This window comes from Diabrotica virgifera, chromosome 10 (assembly GCF_917563875.1).
Source record: "Diabrotica virgifera virgifera chromosome 10, PGI_DIABVI_V3a".
In the NCBI taxonomy this organism is placed as follows: domain Eukaryota; kingdom Metazoa; phylum Arthropoda; class Insecta; order Coleoptera; family Chrysomelidae; genus Diabrotica; species Diabrotica virgifera.
This window is the reverse complement of record NC_065452.1, coordinates 24,590,995-24,614,925: the sequence shown is the minus strand read 5'-3', so window position 1 is coordinate 24,614,925 and position 23,931 is coordinate 24,590,995. Positions and strand designations below refer to the sequence as shown.

The 23,931-nt window shown below is 32.2% G+C and overlaps 1 protein-coding gene across 1 annotated transcript in view; it reads right to left on the bottom strand.

Moving 5' to 3' along the window:
* The window catches only part of LOC114341637 (small conductance calcium-activated potassium channel protein), a 250,833-nt gene that overhangs the window by 165,633 nt on the left and 61,269 nt on the right, over nucleotides 1-23,931 (bottom strand). The window contains exons 4-5 of the mRNA XM_050662938.1: nucleotides 22,022-22,117; nucleotides 7,845-8,266 (exon numbers count right to left, since the gene is read on the bottom strand). Of these exons, the coding sequence (XP_050518895.1) occupies nucleotides 7,845-8,266; nucleotides 22,022-22,117 (518 nt within the window). The remainder of the gene's footprint in view (nucleotides 1-7,844; nucleotides 8,267-22,021; nucleotides 22,118-23,931) is intronic.

Below are 23,931 nucleotides of genomic sequence, written 5' to 3'. Positions count from 1 at the left end.
CGTTATAGTTCAATAGGAATTTCATGGGACACCTAATGTACCTCGTTATAAGCGAAACCTCCTTATACCCGTGTTCGTTATAGAGGGAGTATAATGTATATATTGTCATCAGAAATATACAAAATGTAATGTGCAACATCTTCACGTTTAGGCCCCCCCCCCTAAAAATTTTTATATGGGCGCCCTTGGGCCTTGCCTGACTCCTTTCTTTATTACCGTTTCTTCAGATTTCTTTTTCAGTTCTTACTATTGCTCGCTGATTGTAATAGAGGTGTGTTACTAGTCTTAAATCTCTTTCATGTAGGTTTTTAGTTTTTAAAATTTCCATGAGTCGATCATATTTTACTTTATCAAACGCTTTATTGTAGTCTATAAAACAGACGTAAAGACGACGGTTAACATCCACACATCTCTGTGTCAGCACGTTGAAGGAGAATAATGCCTCTCTGGTACCCATACCATTGCGGAACCCATATTAAGTGTCACTAATATCCAGCTCCAGTTTAGAGTGCATTTTGGCGTGGATAATTTTCAATAGAATTTTCAAGGTATGTGACATTAAGCTTATTGTTCGGTAGTCACTGCATTCTTTGGAATTCACTTTCTTGGCAAACACACAAATGCTGATGTCAACATTTCTCTAGGGATGATTCCTGTAGTATAGATAGCGTTGAACAGTTCTACTATTATGTCCAGGTTTTTCTAGTTGACCAACTTTATCAGCTCGCTAGGCAATTCATCTGGACCAGCAGATTTATTGGTTTTCATAGAGTTTATTGCCTGACTAACCTCTGATTTGGTTATCTCTGGGCCTACATCTCCCGTTTGGCTATCTACGGATGTACTAGCTTCTCTCTGGTCGTGCAATAGTTCCTCGATATACTCTTTCCATCGTCGTAGTTTTCGTTTTGTCTCCATTATAATATTTCCATTTTTGTCGAGCAATATATTTGAGGTTCTTCTATTTCCTATTCCGGCTAGTTCTTTGACTATTTTATGTAGGTTGAAGTTGTCATATGTGTTTTACCGTTCTTCTATTTCTTTGCATTTTTCAGAGAAGTAGGTTTCTTTAGCCTCCCTAATTTTTCTAATTATTTGGTTTTGAAGCTGTTTATAGCGGGTCTTATTATAGCGGGTCTGTTTATAGCGGGTCGCCGGTTGGCGATACGCACAAACAAAATCTAAATAGAGACGATAAAAAAGGTTCACTTCCATGCGATTGCACAACATATCGCAAGTGATATATCGTTCAAAGTGCTACTTGTCGGTCACCCTCGCGATTTGTTGCCTACGATATTCCAAACTGTTAACATTGCGAGAAGAAAAGAAGATAGTTCTGTGATTCTTTTCATTAATTTAGTAAAAGCTAGGCGGAATATTTGGAACTATAAAAGATACAGGTCTTTGAACTTTAATAATTTGTGTTGATACAACTCTCTGAAAACAACAGCTGAGCTATGGTGAGCGTTGATCAGATTATAAAGATGTACCCAGTATTTTCTTTTTCTTTTCATTCTACGCCTAAAACAATAAGCTACTACAACGTCTTCGTCATTTGAGATCATAATTTTAACTGAAATGAATTGTGTTTGCATCATCATCGCATGGTCGCGGCGATTTATCGTCCGTTCTATTTGAACCTACCTAGCAATATATCGTGGCGATAAAATATCGCTTATCGGCTCTCGCCCGAGTATGACCGCCGCCTAAGAGGTTATAGACGGAGAGCTAGAACCGAAAAATCATCGTCATAAGTAATATGGAGTTTTTCCTGTGAAATGTTTCCATTGTATATTGACAATTATTACCCCTTTCAGGCTGACACCTCAGTGGATACAGGAAGTAGCAATAAGGGATGAAAGGGGAAAGTTAGTGCAGTTATTAAAGGTTTTCACCTTCTATTTTGTTAAACCTCCATCGATTTGCATTAAAGTCGGTGACTAGTTAGAGCATACCTCAAGAAACAAAACTGATTTGGTGCCGACTTGCACTTATACCCTGGGGGTGGATACCACCCCTTCTGGGGGTTGAAAACTATTTTATTAAAAATAACCCCACAAATCGATAGATGGACAAATTTTAAGCAAAATTTGTTATATCAAGGTATTAAAATAAATTAATAGTTTTGGAGTTATTAAAGATCAAAGATTTGTATTTTTCGTGAAACAAATGCATGGCGTAAAGCGATTTTTCATAAATAATTCAAAAACTGTAAGTTTTAACAAAATAGTTCTGATTACCAAAATTGAAGATAATAAATAATCGAATAGATTATTTACGTGAAAGACCTTTTAGAATTAATTAAAAGTGAGTTATAGTTGATTGAATATATATTTCGAATAGATGCCGAATATATTTCATTTGAATATATTCGGCTAGTCCTCAAATCTAAGTACGAGTAGATAAGTTTAAATAACGGGAACACGATGCATGTTATAAAATATACCTACTTACTAAGCACTTATCAAAGTACTCAAGAATACCTATCAAGTGAGCTCCAGATGAAGTTGATAACATCAAAGCTAAGCAAGTGATGATGAAAATAAGAGAACTCTGTCGAATTTTTTAGGAAAAAGTGAAAATTAAAACATACATTTATATAGTTGAAGGGTGTCGGGAGAAAATCATGGATGTCACCAAGAAATGATTTTGAGAACAACGAATTTTAAAGTTATAAGACTATTTACGACAAAAAATGTGTTGGGAGGTATTAAAGATAAACGTAATGATAGAAAAATGTATTGATAATATAAACTAATGTAAACAAAGCATAAGAGTTAAATTGTTTTTAAGAAAATAAAAAATTAGTCGCGTAATGTCCACTTTTTAAAGAAGAAAACAATGGATGTCACCAAGTACAGGCGTTTAGTCACAGGATTATTCCTGTTTTGTTTTTGCTTTTTTGTTCTCTGCTTTTAATCTAAAACAAAATAAAACATTTTAGTTAAAAAATCGTATTTTTTAATTATTTTCTTCATAACCTCGTACATCCTTCCTTTTTTTTCTTTTTTCCATCACTCTTTTCACTATTAGCCATTATGAGATAATATTATATTTATTGAACTCACACTAAACAATACTGTACAGTTTTCGCAGTTATAAAACAATCCGCTGCTCTGTTGTAATAATTTGTAAACAAACTAACGACTACCTAACCTATCTAAACACGTGTGTATTACAAATCAACCGAAAAATATACATTTAACTACGCAGCGTGCCGACGTGGCAAGTGATATTGCTTGGGTGACAATAATTGTTTTCACCCAATTACGCGTGGACAAATATCGTTTTCTCCCGACATGGTCAATTTAAAAGGCTTAAAATCTCTGAACATTCGATGTTTTCTACCTATTTGAAGGAATGATGTGATAGTATTCGTTAAAATCTAGAGAATGACGTATTTACCTAAATATCACCCAATTTATTCACCCTTCATTTATTTTGAAATTAGTTAACAGAATAATTTTCAAAGGAATTAATTTTAATTTTTAATAATATTAATTTCACAGCAGTATCTGTATCAATTGTACAATTTATTTTAAGCACGCAAGTGTATTCTGTTGCCATGTTGAAAACAGTTATATTTTTTGAAGTATATAATATATTTATATTTAATACAAACGCCGAATCCGAAATGACAGTAGCAATTACCTATACAATAGCGGCTATTTAAGAGCACATGCGTGAAGTAACGGATGATAAAAAGAACATATTAATTAATTGTATGTTGTAAAATATTATTTTTATATTATTTCGATATTTAATTAAATTTTTTCTATCAATATAAAGTGAATATGTCCAGAAACTGGGGGTGTCCAATAATGGGTACATTTGACATATTCTAATACATTTTTGCTAATTTTTACATAAATGACTTAAAACAATTTAAAAAATTGATATAAATAATATAATAATTAAGCTCCAAATTTTTGGAGCCTCAACTTTGAAAAATCAAGTATCATGATGTTTAATGGTATCAACTTCTCCGGGAGCTCATTTAATACATATATTTGAGTACTTTGACAAAAAATGTTTAGTAAATATATTTTTAAAATGTATCGTTTTCCCGTTATTTAAGCTTGAATACTTAGGTTTGAGTACTAGCCGAAAAAGTATACATTCAATCACCTATAACTCACTTTTAATTAATTCTCAAAGGTTTTTCGAATAAGAAATCTATTTTATTTTTTATTATCTTCAATTTTGATAATTATAACTTTTTTGACAAAACTTATAGTTTTTGAGTTATTTATGAAAAACCTCTTTACACCATGCATTTTTTTCAGGAAAAATTGAAATCTTTGATCTTTAATAACTCAAAAAGTATTGATTTACTTTAATAACATGAGATAACAAATTTTACTTAAAATTTGTCCCTCTATCGATTTGTGGGGTTATTTTTAATAAAATAGTTTTGGCCCCCGAGAAGGGGTGGTATTTACTTCCAGGGCAAAAGTGTAAGTTGGCACCAAATCAGTTTTGTTTCTTGAGGTATGCTCTAACTAGTCACAAATTTTCATGCAAATCGATGGAGGTTTAACAAAATAGGAGGTGAAAACCTTTAATGACTCCACTAACTTTCCCCTTTCATCCCTTATTGCTACTTCCTGTATCCACTGAGGTGTCAGCCTGAAAGGGGTCATAATTATCAATAAACAATAGACACATTTCACATGCCAAAGTCCACATCTGCCCTACTTTAAGAAAACATAGTAACTCGAGTTACTAGGTTTTAAAAAATTACATGATTTTTTAAATCCCCGTTAAAAATTACGTATTATATATTTTTTTACATTTTACATTCTACAGGCTAACCCAATCAGCTGATCTCTTTTTTTAGTAAGTCGATGAATAGCATAGATATCCTAGAGAAGAACATATCAAATAAAGTTACTAGCTCGCTCTTCTTTATTTTACTAAGATCTGCATTATGTAAAAACTAGTATTTTAAGTTACTAGGTTTTGGAAAATTATTTCGTCAAAATTTATAATATATTGGCGCCAGTGGTTTGAAGATACCAGCTTTTAAATAATTATTTTGACCTAAAAATTTTTGCGTAGGAACTTGTCAGAAGACAGCAACTTTCAGTTACTAGTTTATACAACGTTTATTTCCACCATTTCAACGACCACTGATAGTAGCATACCAATATGCTAGGTTTTACACATTTCATTTTCTCTTGAGTTTGCTGCATAACTAACAGAGCTCAGTAGTTAATCAACGAGAACAGACGTGTTTTGTTTGGGTTCGGTAGTTAACAATTAAAGTAAAATGGATAATTCTAATTATCTTTAAAATAGGAGTAAATTATTAGTGTCATTGTGTGTTAAAAGGTAAGCGCCATGATTTCCTATAATTTTTCTCTCCATTAGAATTTGTGATAGTGGTGAAATAGAAAGTTTATTTTTTTTATTTGTTTCAAAATCGATTAAAGAATAGGTCATTTTCTACTTGAGTGTGCAGGGCATAGAGAGAAAACATGGGTGAAATACTGGGTGTCCAGATTAAAATGAGGTACATGGGGGTAAATAGAGAAATCGAAAAGAGGGTTATAGAGTCGGATAAATGGGAAAAAAGTTGCGAACCTACTTTAATGCGTGACCAACCGTAATTTGTTCGTTGCTTTGTGCGATTTAAAATTGCTCTCTCTACGGATATACAGGGTGAAAATATGAAAATGTGCATGTTCAAAAACCACAATATTTTCTTTATTATAGAAGCTAAGATCATCAAAGTCGTAGGGCATGGGTAAAAGGAAGCGGCGATAATAAAAATGGCGTCAAAACATTGTAGGCCTACGATGTTGCGCTAGGCCGTACCTATTGATTTTTTATTAACACACGGGTGAATTGCTTTTTGTAAATATTTTAAAAACGTAAATTCAACATTAATTCAATATGGAAACCATAATAAAAACAAGAGTTGAATTAAAATAAAATAAACCGATAGTTTTGGGCACACAAATGCGCAACTTTTCTGCCACTAAACGAGCTGTTAGTAAGGTGGTTGTTAGGTATAGTGATAAAATTATAGAATTTTAAGACGTCACTAAACTTGTGTGAGATATTCATTATTATCATGGTATATCATTTAAATGTGAGTGTATAAAAAAAATTGCACATTTAAAAAGGATTGTATTTGTTTTTAGAGGACGTTCTGAGGACAATAATTTAAAAGTGCCTTTAGACCCAGTTTCCGGCACTTCAAAGAATGTCCATTCAAGGGATCAATTATTTGAGAAATTTCCGCAAGGTAATATCCTACGAAATGTACCCGAAGAACCCTCTGATTTTCACGACTCAGATGCGGATCCTGATTATGAACCTGAGAACGAAAATAAAACGCATAAGACATATTTGCAAATATGTATTTGATTCGCATGAAACTGGTTTTGTAAGTTTGAGTACAAAACTGGATCTTACCAAGGCTCAAGATTCTGCACCTGCCAAGGACTCTTCGAAGAATATCCAAGAAAATGTATGCAATAGCCCGGTTTTAGAGGAAGCAAGTACTAAAAAAGAAGCTGACATACTCTCTGTTTGTACACAAGTGATTGAAGATATGTTAGATAAAGTTTGTGCAACGAAAGACAAATATAAGAAGAAAAGCATCAAAGATCAAATTCAGAAACATCCTTTATTACCTCCCTGTAATAACAAATGCCGCAGGGGCTGTTAAAAAAAAACTGATCTGCTCGAAAGAGATAAAATAAGAGTTGCTTTTTGGACAATGACTTTTGTCATGCTTGCTTGTTTTGAAACAGTCGAATGTAAAAACCAGAATGCAGGAGGCTTTATCATCAAAAAGAATGAACAGATGGTTGTAAGAAACGTAAAAACAATATTCCATTACTTGATAAAATTAAAAAAGTTCAGTTTCGTAAAGGTTCCAAAAACCTTTTTTATAAGAATAAAATGTCCAATGAGGTATATATCGAATCAGATTTTGTAAAGACAAAATTTGAACCAAATATGCCATCCGCTCCACGTTCGGAATGTATAGGGATAAACACGTATAAAAAAGAGAAAATTTTAAAAACGCTCTGCCCACTGTTTAGTGATGAAAAAAAATTATTCTGGACATATTTACCATCAAACAATAATTCTCGTGATTTATGTACAGTATCCGAGGTCTAGTATATAAGTTTAGTATTTATATAATATATTTATATTTTTTACATATTTCATATATTTATTATTATGTTGGATATATTAATGTATAAGCTACATGTTTACGTTTATTGTTTATTGTCAATGATAAGCGCACATACTTTTCATTAAAACTTTAGAAACATCTTAAGTTGTATTTCAGTTTATTTAAAAAAATAAATAAATTTAATAATAAAATAATTTTTTCGTTTTATTTCATCGACATACTATATTTTGTTTCAGTTTCAGTGAACATAATTGTCAGTTGAGATGCCTAAGCATAAACTAGCAACTAAAAATACTATATTTTACGATTTGCTTAATTCTAAAAAAAAAACACAATCTTAGCCGCAGCAAAACATAGTAAGTAAGATTTAGTTATAAAGGACTAACATAGGTTACTTTTTTCTTACTTTATCGAAATTTTCGCTAAAAAGTATATAGATTTCCATCATTAGTCTTGTTTCAGCTTTTATTAGAAATAAGGGCAATCCAATTTTACAAAATCTGTTCTCCTGAATAATTGTCTAAATCATAGTTACTAGGTTTTGCCAATGTACGGCAGATATTACTTATGACGATGATTTTTCTGCTCTAGCTCTTAGACTATTATGTTTGAATAGTATTTCCTGGATCATTCAGTTTTTACTAGAGATACAATATATTATGGAGATAAAATGAAAAATGTATCTTACCTTTCACACTGTCTTAATGTCCAACTGGCTATTATCCACAGGGAAACCATGAAGACGAGAAGCACCGTACCAGGACATATAGTCATAAGAGTCTTTAAAACGAATCTAGTATTAAAATTAATTCGATTGAGCGCACCTATACTCCGCGACGAAGCGTCCGTAAACAATTTACTGTGCAATAACATAACTCGACAAATTAAATAGAGCCTCAGGAACATCGGTAACGACAAGGGCACATCATATGGAACACACTTTCTTCCTATACCGCCATTTTTGTTGGCAAGTTTTGTCGTCCACACAAAAAGATAATGTCCCGGAATCGGATGCACGGCACATATTATTAATTCCATGGAAATTTGGCATATCCTTTGCCACGTCATCGCAATTCGCCAGTCGTCCGCACAGTTATCTATCATAAAGAGCTGAAACAATAAACACACTATAAATATACACCATTTTACTGTTTTTTTACAAACATAAAAAGTTCTAGTAACAAGTGCTTTTTTAGAGGTATAGAAATATAAGTTGGCAACGCTTTTTTACTCCGAACAAATTTTTAAAGTAGCACTGGATGAAGCAAACGAAGGCATAAAAATCAATGGAGAATTGACAAATAATATCCGATATGAGGACGATACAGTCGTACTTGCCAGTAGTATCGATGAACTTCAGTATCTTATGGACAGGGTACAAAGAGCGAGTGAAGAAAGAGGACTTAACCTCGACATAAATAAAACAAAATGGATCCTGGTCAGCAAAACTCAAAAACTTGCCAGACAATTGAAAATAAAAAGCAATTAATTGAACACGTTGACTAGTATACAGGGTGAGGCAGATAACTGGCCTATTAGAAATATCTCGAGAACTAAAGGTAACAGAATCATGAAAATTGGAATAATGGGGTTTTGAGGGATGATCCATTAAATGAAAATATTTTTATCTCATGGGACACCCTGTAAATTTTTACATTTTTGGATTCTCCTCAATATCTTCTTTCTTAAAATATGAGATTTTGTAATATTATGCAGGGTATTTTAAAAGATATTTACGTTTTTTTTATTAATTTCGTAGCAATATTCACACCCTGCAGAATTGTAGTAGTTTCACAACTAAAACTCTACTTACGTTCAAATGATTTTTAATATAGTCTACTATTGTTAAGAATCATAAGTATAGCTAAATTTTTAATTTTAGTATACAGGGTTGGTCGAAACTCGGAATGAGTATTTTCTGAGTTTTCTTAAATGGAACACCCTGTATTTTAGTATTGTAATAAAATGATAATTTATGGTACTTTTTTATTTCTTAAGCAATCCCTATACCTAACTACTTTAATTTGTGCTTAATTGTTAGTCGCACCAACAATCTTAACTACGTAGGTATTTTGATAGCTAAACCATTATTGGTAATTTTAAGGATCAGTCTGGATTAATATGTATTTATTTCTGAAAAATTATTTGTGACTGAATATTTTCACGGCCAACCTAATAAAATGTTACGTATTTTTTGTTGTAATTAATGTTTAGCTTGAATCACCAATAACTCACAAATTAAAGAAGTTAGGTATAGGGAATACTTATAAAATAAAAAAGTACTATAAAATATCATTTCATTACAATACTAAAATACAGGGTGCTCTATTTAAGAAAACTCAGAAAATATTCATTCCGAGTTTCTACCAACCCTATATTCTAAAATTTCAAAATTAGCTATACTAATAATTCTTAACAATAATAGACTATATTAAAAATCACTTGAACGTAAGCAGAGTTTTTAATGTCAAACTATTACAATTCTACAGGGTGTGAATGTTGCTACGAAATTAATAAAAAAAAAGTAAATATCTTTTAAAATACCCTGTATAATATTACAAAATCTCATATTTTAAGAAAGAAGATACTGAGGAGAATCCAAAAATGTAAAAATATACAGGGTGTCCCATTAAAAAAACCAAGCTATAAGCAACTTCCGGTATAACCGGAAGTTGCAAAGAGATGAAAATATTTTCATTTAATGCATCATCCCTCAAAACCCCATTATTCCAGTTTTCATGATTATGTTGCCTTTAGTTCTCGAGATATTTCTAATAGGCCAGTTATCTGCCTCACCCTATATACAGGGTGTCCAGAAACTCTACCGACAAACGAAGACAGGAGATTCTTCAGATAATTTTAAGATAATTTAACCAATTCACTTAGTCCAAAAATGCTTCGTAAGGGAGCTAGAGCTCTTTGAAGATGGCGTCTTGTAATTAGTTTTTCTTAAATACTTCCAGAACGCTTCTATTTAGAAAAACAAAAATTGGTAGGTACGCGTATTTATCTTCAAGATATAAATCTAATCCATCCATTGCAAATTTCTAGTACCGATCATAGGCGTCCGTTTTTGGTAGGGCAACGGTTATTTTATCGCATAACTTTTTTATCTTTAACTTTCATGCATTTCTGATACTGGATTATTAAATTGTGAAGTATTCTAGTACTAAAAGGTACTCTTGTTTTAAATCGGTAGGACACACCGTTTTCTAGAAAAATCGATTTGAAAATTTTTCGCTTTCTGAATAAAAAAAAAAAAAAAAAATTTCAAAAAAAAACTGTTTAGAAATACGAAAACTGGTACATTTATTTATATTCCAGAGATAAATCGATTTAATTAATTGCGCATTTCTAGTACTGGTCATAGGCGTCCGTTTTGGGTAGGTCAACAGTTATTTTATAGCATAACTTTTTTGTCTTGAATTTTCGAGCATTTTTGACACTAGATTATTAAATTATGAGGTATTCGAGTACTAAAAGTTACTCTTACTTTATGTTGGTAAAATACTTCGTTTTTTGTTGAAAAGTTCTTTAAATTTTTTTTTCAAAATTCCAAAAACGAAAAACTTTCAAATCGATTTTTCTAGAAAACGGTGTGTCCTACCGACTTTGAAAGAGTGAAAGGTGTGAAATCAAGAGTACCTTTTAGTACTAGAATACCTCACAATTTAATAATCCGGTGTCAAAAATGCATAAAAGTTAAGGACAAAAAAGTTATGCGATAAAATACCCGTTGTTCTACCGAAAACAGACGCCTATGACCGGTACTAGAAATTTGCAATGGATGGAATCGATTTATCTCTGACAAGTAAATATGCATACCAATTTTCCTTTTTCTAAATAGAAGCTTTCTGGAGGTATTTAAGAAAAACTAATTTCATGACGCCATCTTCAAAGAGCTCTAGCTCCCTTAAGAAGCATTTTCGGACTAGGTGAATTGGGTTAAATTTTCTTAAAATTATCTGGGGAATCTCCTGTCTTGGTTTGTCGGTAGAGTTTCTGGACACACTGTATACTTTGGAACAGTCGTCAACCCGAAATGGGATCAAACAACCGAAATACGATCTAGAATTGAAAAGGCCAGAGCAACATTTAACAACATGAGCAATATATTGACCTTCTTCTGCAGTCTTGTGGCGCAGAGGCATGGATACTAAATTAGTGTCCATGCCTTTCCATTAAATGGAAACATGAATAAGGAAGCTTGAGGCATTCGAAATGTGGGTGTATCAACGTATCCTCAAAATATCCTGGACGACTCACACCACCAACGTAGAAGTATTGCGTCGAATGGGAAAACAAAAAGAAATCTCTTTTACAATTAAGAAACGGAAACTTGAATACCTCGGTCATATTATGAGACATGATAAATATCATATACTCCAACTGATAATACAGGGTAAAATAGAAAGCAAACGCGGACCCGGAAGAAGAAGATACTCATGGCTTCAAAACTTACGTCAATGGTTTGGACTAACATCGATATACTTATTCAGAAACGCCGCAAACAAAATTGAAATTACTATGATGATAGCCAACGTCCGCAACGGACAAGGCACATGAAGAAGAAAAACGCTTTTTTAACTGGCGGTCATTCTGACAGCTGTCAAATAATTTATATTTAGTTTGGTTTGACATTTCGATATGAATAGACTGCCGCCTGAACAACGCTTCCAAATTCTGCAAAACGATTTTGAAAATCATGGTTCTGTTCGAAATACGGATTGCGCACGACGTCCATTTTATGGTAACATAGTCGTTAATCAGAGCAATTAATTCGATTAACCATAGGGCGTTTTCGCACCACATTTACTCTAAATGATAATAGGCATCCACATAGACGTCGTACAATGCGCACAGAAGAAGTTGTTGCTGCTGTAGAGCGTAGCATAGAGGAAGACTCGAATCAGTCTATACGCCATCGTGAACAGCAGTTGAATATGTGTCCATCCACCTTATGGAAGATTATATCAATTATCCTATTCCCAACTAAGATAAATACATAACTCTTATTGTCACCGGTAAACTAAGTTAAGGAAGTCAAAGTGGAAACAAGTAGTGTGCTATGGAAAAAAATAGAACTATTAGAAGTATTAACTTCAAAAAGTCATCATGTGTCAAATTATGTGTCAAATCAGTAAAACATAAAAATTTGTTCATTGATGGTTTGTTGCGGTTTTGGTTCTATTAAATTTTATATAAAATTTATACAGAGTGAAATTCAAGATGATTCTTACAAACTAAGAAGCATTTGACATGATAGCCACATTCTTTGAATGCATGAGAAATGCAACTGTTGCGGCTAGAATATATGCAATGAAATATTCCCAAAGACGTCACCCCAGTAGTAGCTTTTCATATTTTGTTTTGATTTATTATATACGGTGACATCTGGAAAATGTTTCTTTGTTTTTGCCATAGCACACTACTTGCTTCTATATATTTCCACTTATATGACAGCAACAGTTATGTTTAAAATTTACACGTTTCTTAAGATATCTCGAGATAGAAAAAAGGTATAGACATGCGGTTTTCGGTATTCTGTTGCTAATTTGGTCTTATTTTGTAATACAGGAAAAAAAATACATACTTGTATTTGATATTTTCCAAATAAAACCAGATTTCTAAAAAGAAAATAAATAGCGCCTCCTAGCCGCTTATTACGTAATAGGTTGTTTCCAAATTATAACGATTACATTGACGAAAAAGAGCTGTTTTCAACAAGACCAAGTTTGCAAAAATCGATTAAGTAGAACCGGACTTACAGCGATTTTTTCATAACAAGGTTCCCACTCACCCCCACCTCTTATTTGCATAGGTAGACTTAAACTTGTGAAATAAAATATGCACAAAATTGTATGAGGAATACGATGATTGGATTTCCAGTGCCATTTCATTAGGAAAATTTTGTAAAATTTCGATTTTTTAATTTTTGATATTCAATTACGTCCTATAGCGGTGGACTTACAATTATGAAAATAATTTCCAGGCTTTTCTCGAGGCAACTTTTGCTATAAATTTTTTTTTCCCAAAGCTGTACTATAAACGGTTCCTGAGATATGGCCGAGCGCGATTCTTATTGGGACACCCGGTACATTGCGGATGGTTCATCCGCAATGAAAGGTATAAACATACTCTTCATCTACATTTCATCCAAGATGCACATCCAAAGTAAACAATGAACAAAGTAGAACGTCTTCCTACTTTCGATGAACTGGCTGAATGATTCATCCACCGTGAACCCCTAGTGTAAAGTGTAAACTTATTTTTTTCGGATCATTGAGCATTCCATGCCATCAAAACGCAGTTGAATAATTTTTTTGATACATAAAATGGCTTTTCAATGGAAAGACGAACATATGCATATATTTCTAGAAATATATCGTAATCATGAGTGCCTGTGGAATATTCAATTTGAGGGCTACCATAAAATAAACATCCGTGAAAATGAATACCGGTCTGTATTAAAAGAGCTACATTTATCTGGATTATACAGGGTGAGTCATGAGGAACTGTACATACTCCTACCTCGTATAGAGGCCCCTATGGGGAATAACAAATGACCATTAAAAAGTGTCTGCTCCCATTGTTTGATAATATACAGGGCGTGTTTCGCATTTTGACAGAAATTTATATTCGTCGTATACATAATTTTTGAACGGTCAGATCGATGTGTCTCTTATTTTGGTCAATCGTTGCACTATTACCTCCTAATCAACTGATTTATTCAAACTAGAAAAAAATCGGGCCCGGCTTTAAAAAATTAGTTCGTTTGGGTCTTAGAAAAAATTTCACCCTGTATACGCTTTTTGAAAACTCTAATATTAATTTTACAAATTAGACAAATAGGCAATTAAAATGACATATTTATTTTTTCCCCACACGATCACTTATTTTTTTATTAAAAAAATCAAATTTGACTATGAATTAAAAATTTGGTGAAGTGAACCATAGATTTAAAAACAAAATACTTTTATTACAAAAATTAATTTTTTTAAACAAACTGATTTATTCAAACTAGACAAAAATCAGGTCCGGCTTTAAAAAATTAGTTCGTTTGGGTCTTAGAAAAAATTTCACCCTGTATACCCTTTTTGAAAACTCCAATATGAATTTTACAAATTAGACAAATAGGCAATTAAAATGGCATATTTATTTTTTTCCCCACGCGATTACTTAATTTTTTATTAAAAAATCAAATTTGTCAAAATCGCAATTTTACCATAAAAATAAAAAAAATTAAACAACGTTTTTCTTAAAATTAAAAGTTTCACCATTTTTTTTTCTATAACACGTCTAGATCTATAACTCCCCATAATACTTCTCTTTGGACTCTATAGTTTAACATAGACGTGATCAAATAGATAAATTTTAAATTTTTTCACTTAATTTTTGCGAATTAACTTTGCAATTCACGAAGCTGACCCTTTTATTTTTAAAAATTCATAACCTTTACGAGAAGAAGACTGAAGTCAAGACATGGTAAGAGACATGTGCTGTAAAAATTTCAGCAAAAATTTTTTAAATAGAACGTTGTAGCGAGTTAAACCGTGAGTTCTTCTTTTTTTTTTAATTTTTAGGTTAAAATTCCGATTTTGACAAATGTGATTTTTTAATAAAAAATTAAGTAATCGTGTGGGGAAAACATAAATATGCCATTTTAATTGCCTATTTGTCTAATTTGTAAAATTCATATTAGAGTTTTCAAAAAGCGTATACAGGGTGAAATTTTTTCTAAGACCAAAACGAAATAATTTTTTAAATCCGGGCCTGATTTTTCTAGTTTGAATAAATCAGTTGATTGGGTGTAAACATAAATTAAATATTTGTTAAAAAAAATTAATGGCCTGATTTTTTCTAGTTTGAATAAATCAGGTGATTGGGTGGTAACATAAATTAAATATTTGTTCAAAAAAAATTAATTTTTGTAATAAAAGTAATATTTTTTTTAAATCTATGGTTCACTTTACCAAACTTTTAATTATTATTCATAGTCAAATTTGATTTTTTTATAAAATATTAAGTAATCATGTGGGGAAAAAATAAATACGCCATTTTAATTGCCTATTTGTCTTATTTGTAAAATTCATATTAGAGTTTTCAAAAAGCGTATACAGGGTGGAATTTTTTCTAAGACCCAAACGAACTAATTTTTAAAGCCGGACCTGATTTTTTTCTAGTTTAAATAAATCAGTTGATTGTGTGGTAACATAAATCAAATATTTGTTAAAAAAAATTAATTTTTGTAATAAAAGTTAATTTTTTTAAATCTATGGTTTATTTTACCAAATTTTTAATTCATAGTCAAATTTGATTTTTTTTATAACAAATTAAGCATCTAACATTTTATTTGCCTATTTGTCTCATATGTAAAATTCATATTAGAGTTTTCAAAAAGCGTATACAGTGTGAAATTTTTTCTAAGACCAAAACGAACTAATTTTTTAAAGCCGGACCTGATTTTTTTCTAGTTTGAATAAATCAGTTGATTAGGTGGTAATAGTGTAACGATTGACCAAAATAAGAGACACATCGATCTGACCGTTCAAAAATTATGGCGAATATAAATTTCTGTCAAAATGCGAAACTCGCCCTGTATATCATTAAACAAGGGGAGCAGACACTTTTTAATGGTCATTTGTTATTTATTCCCCATAGGAGCCTCTATACGAGGCAGGAGTATGTACAGTTCCTCATGACTCACCCTGTATATAGGCGACATAAAATCAAAAATCAAAACTATCCACACTCGCTATTGTCCAGAGTTAGCAAAAATTAGGAAGTGAGAAAAGAGTGGATCAGGAAGCGCTGATGTCTATTCTCTTCGTTTATTTTGGTTTAAAGAGGCAAACTTCTTCGGATTTTTTTCTAATTTTCGACATTCTAGTAATTCTTTACTTATTAACTCCACGCCGACACTTACAATCGTATTCGCCATTTTGAAAAGACTGTGAAACGAATTCCGTCAGTGAAAATGTAAATTGCTGGCCTTTCAATCTACACTTTCACTATTCATGTATCATCCGCAGTGTACATCTAAAGTGAATAAGTGTAAATTCGCCTTAAGCGAATTTTGTTTAGCGACGAAGCTGACGTTTGGTTGAATGGCTACGTCGATAAACAATACTTCCGTATTTGGAGTGAAGATAATTGTTTAATGTTTGTTGAGACACCATTATATCCAGAAAAACTGACTGATTGGTGTGCTTTATGGGCTAGTGGAATCATTGGTCCGTATTTCTTCAAAAACAATGCTAGCCAGAACGTTACAGTCAATGGTGACCCTATAGAGCCATGCTTACTGACTTTCTCATTCCCCAATTGAGTCAGAAATCATATTTAAATTAAGTATAATGCCAAAAGATTATCTTTTGAATAAAATCAAGTTCATGTCAATCTAAAAATTATCTACAACAGTCTATACTTCTAAAAAAACACTTACAACTACTACATTAATAAGGTAATAAGCCAAATGAATAAGTTATTTAGGTATTGTAGTTATGCATTCGGACAATCCCATCTCTAGTCAAAGGGTTTTTATATACATACTTATATACATAAGTAGTTAGTGATTGTGATTCAAAGTATAGAAATAATTAAAAAGATAAATAATATTGATTTTAAGAATTGTAAGTATTAAATGTAGCCCTCAGAGGGCTATGGAGCTCCAGATGTTGGGTGTATCTCTGAGAGACCGAATTCTAAACGAAGAAATACGTCGCAGAACAAAAACAACGGACGCCGTCGAAAGAATCGCGTCGCTCAAGTGGAATTGGGCAGGACACGTCGCCAGATTGTCAGACAACCGATGGACAAAACGTATTGTCGAGTGGAGGCCACGAGAAGAAAGCACTACGGAGCAGAGGACGACCACCAACCAGATGGGCTGACGATCTGAAGCGTATTGTCGGCAACTGGATACAAGCCGTAAAAAACAGAGAAAGATGGAAAGAGCTGAGGGAGACCTATGTCCAGCAGTGGACGAGTACGGGTTGATGATGATGAAGTATTAAATGTAATTAATTAATTAATAATCTGTACCTACAGACGACAAAAAAATAAGTAAATAATACCTAGCTAACCAAATTGAAGACATAAGTGGATAAAGATCGTATGTCACATTTTTTTGAGAAAATTGTTTTATTAGGTTTTTGTTCTTCTAATATGTTGTTTTACCTTTTAAAATTTTAAAATAACCTATTTTTAGCTAAATAAAAATAACAGGAAGGTATTAAAGCAATATATCCCACTAGATTTTCGAATTCTAGTGGATAAAGGTATTATGTCCAAAATTGCATTTGGACATAATACCTTTATCCATGTGAAATGTGTAAATATGGAGAATTTTTTCTACTACTTTGAAGATCTGCAGCTGACGAACCTCTATTTATGTAAAAAGCAAACAAACACTTCAAATGAAAAGGTTAATTTTCGTGTTACGTAAAATGGATAAGAGTGGACGAATTTGGCTTCTATCTCTATACCTAACTTAATGACTATAAATATGCCATTTCAGCAAGTAAATTTAAGGAAAAAAAAGGACAGCACATCTGACCGCAACTGAATAGAGACCAAGAAGACTGGAAAATAATACTGGTAGTTTGAGTTTGGAAAAACTGGGAAATTTTAGAGACCAAAAAAAATTGTCCCCGAAGAGTATAGATGGTTTTATGAAAACACGATAGAGGAAAATAAAGAAAATCCCAAAAAGAAAAGAAGAACCTACTAAAAAATGTTTTTATTAATTTTACAGTTCGTATTGCAATTTTTTTTGACAATAAATGCCCATTTTTGACACTTAACTCTTTTATCCACTTAACCCTAACATTTTTTAATTATTTTTACTATGTTGATAAAGGTAATATGTCCACAAAATTTAAAATATTTGGCTTAAAGTTACCTTTTTTAAATTCAATTTAAAGTGTGAAAAAAGTACCTTCAAATACCTGTTTAAAAAAGTGTAGCAATGCAAATTTCTGAAATAAATAACTAACTTTGAACAAAAGACACTAAAATGCTCATTACTCAAAAATATTATTTTGTTACATATGACCTTTATCCACTTATGTCTTCAGTTGTAAACATAGAGGTGGACGAGGTGTTTTCGTTTATCTCTATTTCGTTTTTGTTATATCTCTATTAGTGAGAATTTTTTTAAGTTTATAGAAGGCGGTTCTTTCTTTGTTTACATCTCCCTTATCGTTAACGTTGGGGTCCAAATAGGTGATATTGTGGATTCTTTCTAACTTTATTCCATACGTTTGGATGTTCATTAGTTGTAACTCCGTTTTCCAGTCAACCTAAGTTTTGTCTTAGAATTATTAAGTTTCAGCCCATATTTAACACACGTTTCACGTTCACCCTGTTTATACGTCGTTGCAACTCTTTTTCTTTGGGAGCAATCAGTACTGTGTCGTCTTCGTATCTAAGATGGTTGACATTAATTGCGTTGATTTTAATGCCTGCATTTTCATCTAAGCCTTCTTAGAAAATAAATTCGGAGTAGATATTAAAAAATAGAGATGATAAAATACCCCCTTGCCTCATTCCGCGTCATTAACATTATACCGGGTGTCCACTTATATTTTCCCCCATTTTAACTGCCTATAACTACTTCTAAACGGCTCAAGATAAAAATATGCGGTTTTCGCTAAAATGTTTTATTTTAGTAAATGTTTTGTCTGAATGGATTTAGTTTTTTATATCGCTTTCAATTATGAAAAAAAAATGGCGGATTTTTGAAAAAACTTTGTTGACTTTTTTTTAATGGAACACTCAGTATATTTTTTTGTTTGTTGAAAGAACGGTCATTCACTTATCCAGCGATATAAAGTTTTTTAAAATCGGTTATCAAATGACTGAGTAATTAATTTTTAAAATGAGAGGCAGAACCTATTTTACTTCAAATCAGGCCCGAGGCACTACATAATTTTCGAGCCCCTAAATATAATTTAATAGTAATATTAATTAAGTTAATTAGTTAATATTGACATCAAATTTTTTAATTGTTCTAAGACCTTCTTCTTCTTCTTAACGTGCCCTATCAAGTCCTCTTGACGTTGGCGATTAACATGGCGAAACTGTCTCTGTCTTGTGCTATTCTAAATAGTTGTTCTGCTTTCTTTATTCCTGTCTACTCCCGGATATTCTTCAACCAAGAGGCCTGCTTTCTACCAATTCCTCTGCGTCCTTCGATTTTACCCATCATAATAAGTTGAAGAATATTATACCGATCTCCCCTTACTACGTGTCCAAAATAGGCCATCTTTCTATATTTGATGTTATCAAGCAGCTTGCGGGCAGCATTTGCTCTCTTAAGGACTGCCACACTTGTCAGAGTAGCCGTCCATGGTATTTTCAGTGTACGTCTGTGCAGCCACATTTCAAAGGCCTCCAAACGATTAATGGTGGATATTTTTAATGTCCATGCTTCGACAACATACAAGGGGACCAAAATGACCAAATATAACATTTAATGATTAAGAATGATCTCATTTTTAAAAATGTCGTGCGGGCTATCTCGATTCTACATTTTATCTCTTCATCTGAATCTAGTTGTTCAGTAATATGGCAACCAAGATATTTAAAACTGGGTACTCTTTGAATTATATGACCATCAACATACATATAACTGTGAATCTTGATGGGCCAAACGGTTAAATACCATGTATTTTGTTTTTGAACAGTTTATGTTTAGACCAAACTCTCTTCCCACTGTGTCAATGGCATTTAAAAGGTGTTGTAATATATTCATATCATTACTTAAAATAACTGTATCGTCTTCATATCTGATTGTATTTATCAGAATTCCATTAACTTTCACACCCCATTCCAAAATATGGAGCGCTTCCTTAAATATTCTATCTGAATATAAATTGAATAACAGTGGGGACAGTATACAACCCTGTCTGACACCTCTTTGTATTTTGCATATTTCTGTTGATTTTCTTTTTATTCAAGCTGTCGCTGTTTGACGCCAGTATAATTTTTCTATGATTCGTACATCTTGACTATCAACTCCTTAATTCTTAAATATTTTAATTAATTTGTGATGTTGTACTCGATCAAAGGCCTTCTCATGGTCAATAAATACAGCAAATACGTCTTTCCTTTGATCTCAGCATTTCTGCAATAATACATTTAGTGCAAATAGTGCGACCCGGGTTCCCAGTAAATTTCTGAAGCCAAATTGTGTTTCATCCTGGTCTTCTTCACATGTATCTCTGATTTTACTGTTGATGATACGTAGAAAGATTTTCAAAGTGTGGCTCATGTTGTTCTAAGACCACAGTTGACAAATTTGAAAATTTATCTTGTTTTATTGCAATAACAATTTTTTGATGATCTTTCCGGGCCCCATTAAAATGCGGGCCCGAGTCAGGTGCCTCACTGGCCTAGTGGTAAAATAGGCCCTGATGAGAGGTGCAACGTGGATATCACATAACTAAATAACATAAGCAAATTGATATTATATTATGTGATTTCCACATTGCATCTCTCATTTTAAAAATTAATTGCTCAGTCATTTGATAACCGATTTTAAAAAAACTTTATATCGCTGGATAGGTAAATGACCATTCTTTCAATTTGCAAGAAAATGTACTGGGTGTTTTAATAAAAAAAGTCAACAACGTTTTTTTTCAAAAATCCGCCATTTTTTAATTAAAAGCGATATAAAAAAATTCAATCTATTCAAACAAAACTTTTACTAAAAAAACATTTCAGCGAAAACTGCATATTTCTATCTTCAGTCGTTGTTATAGGCAGTTAAAATGGGGGAAACTATAAGTGGACACCCGGTATTGTTTGTTGGAGAAGGGAATATCTAAGAATTAAAAGGAATTAATAGGTTCCGAACAAAAGGAAAACAATTTACTATTTAGCTCAAACCTTGTTGAACGAAGGACACACAATATCAAAATGTTGGGTTGATAAAAATATTACCAATTTGCGACTGACTTTTATGGAAGGTTATTCATGTGGTTTGAACCCACCTATCGGGATATGTCGTACACTAATAATTACTCATATTGGATCTGGCACTGGCTTTGTAAATTATGGTTTATTAGAATTTACTTTAAGAACCACCAATGATTATCATGAGGAAATGACTGCAGACGTAACTAAAGAATATTTCTTTCAGATGGTTAGTAACATACCTCAAAATTATGTAGTAATGGATAATGCCAGTTACAACACTCGTTTAATTGAAAAACTACCAAATCGAACTCATGAATATCGCTCAACAATTGTATATAATTATTATACATATTTATACTATAGTAAACATAGGCGTAACCAGGGGGGTTTATAACCCCCCCTTTGGGATGTACTTTGAGCTCTATAAGCTTAACACCATAGCCCTCAGAGACCTTCCAGTAGTTGTAACCCCCCCTTTCAGGTAGTTATAACCTCCCCTTAGGATCATCCTGGTTACGCCTATGATAGTAAATGTACATTATAATAATATTTCATTTTCCAAACATTTATATGGTCGCTGAATAGGCAAATCATACGATTTTCATTATAGTGTACCCTCGAACCATTGTATCAGCTACCTGAATGTCATAATACAGGGAGGATACAACGGAATATGCGAGTAACGACTCATTTCTAATGAAGAACTGCTTACAATCCGACAAGTGAGATCTGGCGGGTGACCTTCTCGTATTGTGTATTTCTAGTTGTGTATTTTCGCTTAAGGTCACCCGTCAGCTATCGTTTGTCGGATTGCACGAGTCGCTTAAATTTTTTGAACGACCCTTTACTGCTTCGGAGACATTTATGAATTTATAATGAGCTGCTGTGCTACCAACATCAGGAGGATAGAATATAAAGTTTTGTAACTAAATTATAGCTTACCTGTACTTCTAAAGCATGGTAGGCCACGATGAGACCCAGAAGAATCACAGTTGAAACAGATATCAAAGTTTTGAGCGCAATTGAATAAAATTCGTCCTGTAAAAAATAAAATAAGAACAACTCAAAATTAAAAAGTTTCATTATGAGAGCTAAAAAGTATAAATATTAAAAATATCCTTGCGATCAAAAATTTTTCGTGCCGCAAATTAAACTAAAAAAATCTGGAAAGTAATACATCTTTGAAGAAGAACTAAAAGTAAACGAAAAATAGGAACAGAGTAAACAATACACAGTAATAAATATATATGTATTTTCACAAAGAAAATGTCAATACTTTCAAATAATTTATACAAGGATATCAAAAGTATTCTCTCTTAAAATATGTGTAACCAATGAACTTAATGAATTTGTGGCTACAAAAATACAAGACAATTCTTGAATAACCAAAAGCTCGTCATTATCTTAAAACTTAAACAACCTTATCTACTATAATTTCGTCAAACTATAATGAAGGGAAAGATAAAATTAGGGAAACCACTTAGATGAATTGATGGCTTATATAATATTTAACATTGTTTGTCGGTAATGACCAACGTCAAATGGCCGGTAAGAGATTATACAAAATATAAATTAAGAAACAGAAGAAAGTCTGATACACGGCAACACAGAGGAGATGAACTTGCTTAAAAACTCTCACTTTGAAGCACTTGGTTTTATTGCTTCCTTAGTAAAGGGTTATATATACTGGGTTGGGATAAAGTATGGAACCAAACAAATATCTTTGAAACGAAAAGAACAATATTTATGAAACTTTGCATGCGAGTACAGTGACGCAAAACGCATCTGTTGCTATACTTTTTGTTACTATTCCACTTCCGGTTTCACCGGAAATACCCTCAACTTATTTAATGTAAATGGGACACCCTGTATATTTTTGCAGATTTTAAAACAACTTGTTATTTTTAATTCATACATGCCAAATTTGTTAGAAAAAATTTGTTAAAAAGTGTCTGTAGATATTTTTTTTGTATTAATACAACGTAGTAGGAAATAAACGAATACCATCTATACTGTATAGTAAAATTGTTGTTTACATGCACTGCATGACTTATTTGAATTTAGTATAATAGGTAAAACTGTTACTATACTCAACTAAATACTGAAATAATATTATATACTGAACTAATTGACAGAAATAAGTTGTATTAAAAATGGTTCATTTAAGTGAAAAAGATCGTATTGAAATATTAATGATCATCGGTTATGGTGAATTTTAAGTTTTTGGAAGTGAATTTTCTAAATAGATGGATTGGACGTAGAGGATCCATAGAGTGGCCCGTTCGTTCTCCGGGCCTCAACCCGTTAGATTTTTTTGGGGTTATCTAAAATCATGTGTTTACGTTAGGCGACCAACATGCTTGCAGGATTTGAGACAAAGAATAATTGATGAATGAGAATACGTGGAGAAATCTTGCAAAAAGTGACTCACGAATTTATTTATAGGCTTGCACATTGTCAGGAGGTGAACAGCAAACGTTTTCAACATTTGAAATTATTTTTTTTTTATTTTAAATATCATTGGTCTAACGTAAATAAATTAAACTATTTTTTAACTGTAAAGAGATTTATTTCTTGTTTTAATAGTTTTTTCTTCCAAACTTGGTATGTATGAACTAAAATAACAAGTTTTTTAAAATCTGCAAAAATATACAGGGTGTCCCATTTAAAGTAAATAAGTTAAGGGTATTTCCGGTGAAATCGAAAGTGGAGTAGTAACAAAAATAGGGCATCAAATGCCTTTTGCGTCACTGGACTTGCATGCAAAGTTTCATAAATATTGTTATTTTCGTTTCAAAGCTATTTGCTTGGTTCCATACTTTATCCCAACTCTGTATACATATGTATGTTAA